The sequence below is a fragment of the Setaria italica genome, chromosome VIII (assembly GCF_000263155.2).
Source record: "Setaria italica strain Yugu1 chromosome VIII, Setaria_italica_v2.0, whole genome shotgun sequence".
NCBI lineage: Eukaryota > Viridiplantae > Streptophyta > Magnoliopsida > Poales > Poaceae > Setaria > Setaria italica.
In genome coordinates, this window is record NC_028457.1 from 40,003,291 (window position 1) to 40,007,891 (window position 4,601).

A 4,601-nucleotide genomic window follows, 5' to 3' on the forward strand; every position below is an offset into this window, starting at 1 on the left:
GAGGTGGCGGTGGTGCTTCCCGCCGCTACTGCGCAACCTAGATCGGTAGGTGTGTCGGTGGGGGCGGCTGGCTGCGGCGAACCTCGTGAGCCGAGCCGGGTCCCCCACCCTGTTTATATAGCGCAGCACGACAGGGGCCCACCACCCATTGATAGGGTGAGCGCCCCCGATCAGGGCGCAGATCAAGGTCCTGATTGGCCTTTGGGCCAATCGGGAAAGAGATCAATCTAACACATATTACATATAAAGATGCATAATAGCCTCCAGAAAATCTCCATAGAGAATGAACGTGGAAGACCACCACTATGGGCTGTGGCCTGTAGAGGTGTTCAAAGTCGATCACACCAAACATAAGCCATTGGCAATAATATACTACTTGAAATAATTGTAAGGCTATAGTTTGTCACTTCCTCGATTCAGCAGCAGACCACTTCCTCGATTCAGCGGCAGATCACTTCCTCGACTGTCACCACCAACCCATGCTCAAGCACGGCATTTGGCTGCCTTCGATTCTGCTTGCTCCACTTCCAATTGACCCTTCTTTTGCGCCACCCTGCACTGCTTTGCCTTCTGCATCATTTCACTTAGTTCCCAACTGCACAAAAAGAAGAAATAGTCACAAGGCAAATCCCGCAACGCAACTAGTTCCTGATCACATGAAAAAGAAAAAGGTAGACAACAAGCACTAGTTCATTAATTCACAGCAATAACAATATATAACGGGATGTATCTTTCTGAGATAGCTGCCTGCTGGGTTCTTGTGGGTTAATCAGACAGAGATCCGATTCAGCTGCCGTTTATTAACTCGGTGGACATGATTATGTGGTTGGATTATTCACCGCAGAAGAAAATAGTTAAGCATAATTTATCACATAGATTTAGACAATATAATTCTAACTTAGCACATGGGGGGTATAAGTATACCAGGTACACTCGAACTGCTTAATGATGATATGAGAGTGCTTCGACAATCTAAGAGCAGCATCCAGCTGATAAAACAATAAATTTTCAAAGTAGTCTAGCATGAGTCTAATAAATATTTTTCACTTTGGACATACAAGTATAAATGTTACTGCCGGGTTATCCAAATCATACAATGCTGTCTTAAATCAGAGTCTTTTATGATTCACCTATATAGATGATATAAAAAGCTAGGCAAATTTTGCCACAGGATACTACGGCTTAGAGATTGTTTGCTCAAAGACATAAAAAAAGTTGATTTTTGCTGCTGCAGACTCCCAAATGTGTGAATATTTTCTGGGGGCACAATCTAGTGTCTTTTGGCAAAGATCATTGTTTTTTGAACATTTGCCAAAAGACACTAAATTATGTCCTCAGCAAGTTTACACACATTGAGAGTGCACAGCAGTAAAAATCAACGTCGTCAATGTGTTGAGCAAAAACCTAATCACGAAGTTCCCATGGCAAAATTTCCCAAAAACTAAGATTGTATCAACAACGTACTTGTGTATGAAAGAATATGACGACCACTCTATATACCACCCAATGGAATTTCTACACATTGAGGGTGGCACATAGAATAGATGTTCCACTTTCCTAACCCTAAAAGTGGCCGTACAAGTTCTAGGGCGCTAAGTGTTAGAAATTCAATTCATTTCCCTCAGCCTTCGGTCAGCTGGCCCAGTTGACAACTTCATAAAATCAAGCTTCTTTATGTGTTGCTATATTTACCTTGTGTTTCTTATGTCATCACAAGTTTGCACCTGAAGGTTATAAAATCCTTGATGACAAAATGCACGGGCTAAAATAAGCAAGAAAGGTTTCTTTCCAGCATAAAGAGTATGAAGGATTAAAGTAGGGCCTAAAACATTGATTAGTTAATATCATGTGTTGCCAAATCACAACGATTAGCCACTAGACGATAGTCGGACTGTCTGAATTTACTCCAGATAAGATTGATGGGATAAAAATTACTTGAGGGGCAACATTCAATCCTAGAGGACATACATACAATGTACAATACCAATATGCTAATCGCCTACACTACATCCCCATCGTGTCCTCTTCATGCTTCAAAATGTACAAAAAAATGCACTAGAGGCTGCTAAACACGATAAATTTAGTAAAAATAGTTTAAAATTAAACTGGAAGTGTACAAACGATACGCCACAATAAGGCATAAACAAATGGCACAATGCAAGTAAAGAAGATGTAAAGTTACCTTTTGATGGCATCCATGCCCAGGTAATCGGAGAGTCCGCTAGGGATGAAGGAGTGTCCATCAAAGACGATCCTGCGAGCCCTAGGCCTGTCAGTGGTGCACCCTTCTTCCTCTTCATTGATATAGATGGCAGATGACTTGAGCATCTTGTTCCCCATGTCGACTTCAATTATCCAGTAAGTGGTGTGGTCCTCCTTCAACAGGAAGCAGAATTCATCTGGATTTACCAAGCTAACCAGAGGATACATAGGCTTCACCTGTGGAAGGCTCTGGCCATTGTAAAGACCCCAGAACTCGGCTGCCTCCATGGTGTGACCTCTGTACCATCGCCCACTTGGGAAGACGTGAGGAAATTTCCATGGAAATGTCCATGATCTTATTGTGAAAGGAGATCGCGCTCGGTTGGCTTTACCGGTGGTAACACAGACGAGTTTGAGCGTGAAATCAGCAGTGACGCAGACACACCGAGCTTTGTCAGGGCAGTCTCCATCGGGATGTGAGCGGTCAGATTGCAAAGCTTCGTGAGGCAGCGGGATGTAATGGAGCAGCTCATCTGTGGTGTTCTTGTCACTGGCCCGGAGGACGTCAACAACAAGTATGCCCTGGTAGTTGTCAACCCAGCACAAGTAGCGTCCATGGAGGGGGATGATGGCGTCAGTGATCCAACGGCGAACCCTGGGGCCCGGGGGTAACCGCACCTTCTTAATCATCCAGTCTGCTTCTTCTTCTTCAGTGTTCTTGTGCGAGGCAGAAGCAGGAAGTGCAGGGTGGTGCAGCAGGCAGAGCTCGCCCTCTAGGCCGAAGTTGGTGAAATCCACGACCGTGAACCCGCCTTTGCTGCCGTGGCACAGGAGGCCAATATGTTTCTCCGCCATGATTCTCTGCTGGCAGCGCTGGTACGGCTTGAAGTAAATGTCCTCATCGGGGGTGCTGACGCCACCGGTGAAACAAGTGCGAAGCCGATGGAGCGACGGAGGCGACGAGAAGGCCGAGTAGACGAACATGTCGACGGGGAAGCTGGCGGTGTCCTTGCAGAACATTGGATCCTCCAGGGGCACGATTGCCCTGAAGAGGATGGAGTGGTTGTGGGCGGCGATCACGCGTGGCTCCCGCAGGCGGCCTCCGAACTCCGGCCGGCTCGGCCAGTCGAGGTACAGGCGGGACACCGCGGGAGAGTCGGCGACCCGGATGGAGGCGCGGATGGGCCTGTCGGTGCAGGTGTAGGAGATCTCCGACGCTGTGCCGTCCGCTTCGTCCTCCACGTCCCGGTCGGTGCGGTGGATGAAGCGGTCGAGGATTATCCAGGAGGGGCGGGCGGGAATCGACGGGAATGGATCCATGGAGTTGGGATCTAGGGTTCCTCTCGCCGGCGGCTGCTGTGGGGAAGGAAGGGGATGAGGAAAGTGGACCGACGCCACCTACCGTATCCGCCGCTCCCCCTCAGCTATATTCCTGTCCTCCAAAATTACCATCGTATCCTTTGCTTCGAGACAGAGATGCAAATTCTTATGCTTCTGTTCAAATTCGGAGCAACGACAGGTCAAATTGGTGTATTCCCTTTGAATTGAGTGTGTACTTTTCTACGTTTGGGATTAGAGCAACGTCAAGCCTGTTGATGAGCGTGGCAAGCAGGTGTGCAGCCAATGAGGGCCTGCCACGTAGGACATGCGAAGCTTCTGTGCTTTTGTTGCCCAATGCCGCCAGTGGTGGTGTATGCTAGTTACAATAGTTGTGCGCTCTAGCGGCCGCCGGAGCGGGCGTTCCCATTCCTGCCGCCACCGCGGCCTCCGTCGCGGCTGCTGGGGCAGACGTCCCCGCCTCCATCGTGGCCGCCAGGGCAGGCGTCCCTGCCTCCACCACCGCCGTTGTCCCCGTCGCGGCCAAGGGGAGGGGGGGACGTTCCCTCCTCCTCCGCCGCCGCCATCTCCGTCGCAGCCAGTAGGGCAACTGCCCCCATCTCCTCCGCCGCCATCTCCGCCGTCACCGTCGGAGCCCCCTCCGCGGCCAATGCCTCCCCCGCGGGCTCCCCCTCTGCCTCATCGTTGAGGTCTATCACCTCGCTAGCCGAACCTTGGGGGCAACACCTTGTCCCGCAGGGTCGGCCGCAAAGGCTGAAGGCGGAGCAGGGGTCGGACCCTACCCTATGCCTGGCTGCGGCACCCTTCCCCCGGTTGCCGCCGGAGGGGCTGCCTTCGCGGTAAGCTCCACGGTCTCCCCAGCGACGCCGCCGCTCGCTGCCGGTGGGGTCGCGGCTCGCCCCGCGGAGGTGGATGACACCCGTAGCGCCTTCTTCGACGCCAGCGGCAGGACGAAGTCCCAAGGGGCGGCGCTATGAAACAACAACAACATCATCAAAAACGGCTCGATGCCAGGAAAAGAATAAGATGCGTGAAGAATTTCTACTTACACCCCCTTAGCG

The 4,601-nt window shown here is 50.9% G+C and overlaps 1 protein-coding gene across 1 annotated transcript; it reads right to left on the reverse strand.

The window, feature by feature from the left end:
- Positions 1–235: 235 nt before the first annotated feature.
- LOC101756054 lies at positions 236–3,591 on the reverse strand. The gene is made up of 2 exons (XM_004980858.4): positions 2,183–3,591; positions 236–595 (listed from the first exon to the last, which is right to left on the reverse strand). Exons 1-2 carry the CDS (start codon positions 3,520–3,522, stop codon positions 484–486), a joined length of 1,452 nt encoding a protein of 483 aa, XP_004980915.1. The 5' UTR covers positions 3,523–3,591; the 3' UTR covers positions 236–483.
- Between the last annotated feature and the right edge of the window lie 1,010 nt (positions 3,592–4,601).

Coding starts and splice junctions, on each gene's coding strand:
- LOC101756054 (XM_004980858.4), bottom strand. CDS start 3,522: ATGGATCCATTCCCGTCGATTCCCGCCCGCCCCTCCTGGATAATCCTC. Junction 596..2,182: donor GGCATGGATGCCATCAAAAG/GTAACTTTACAT, acceptor CTTTTTGTGCAG/TTGGGAACTAAGTGAAATGA.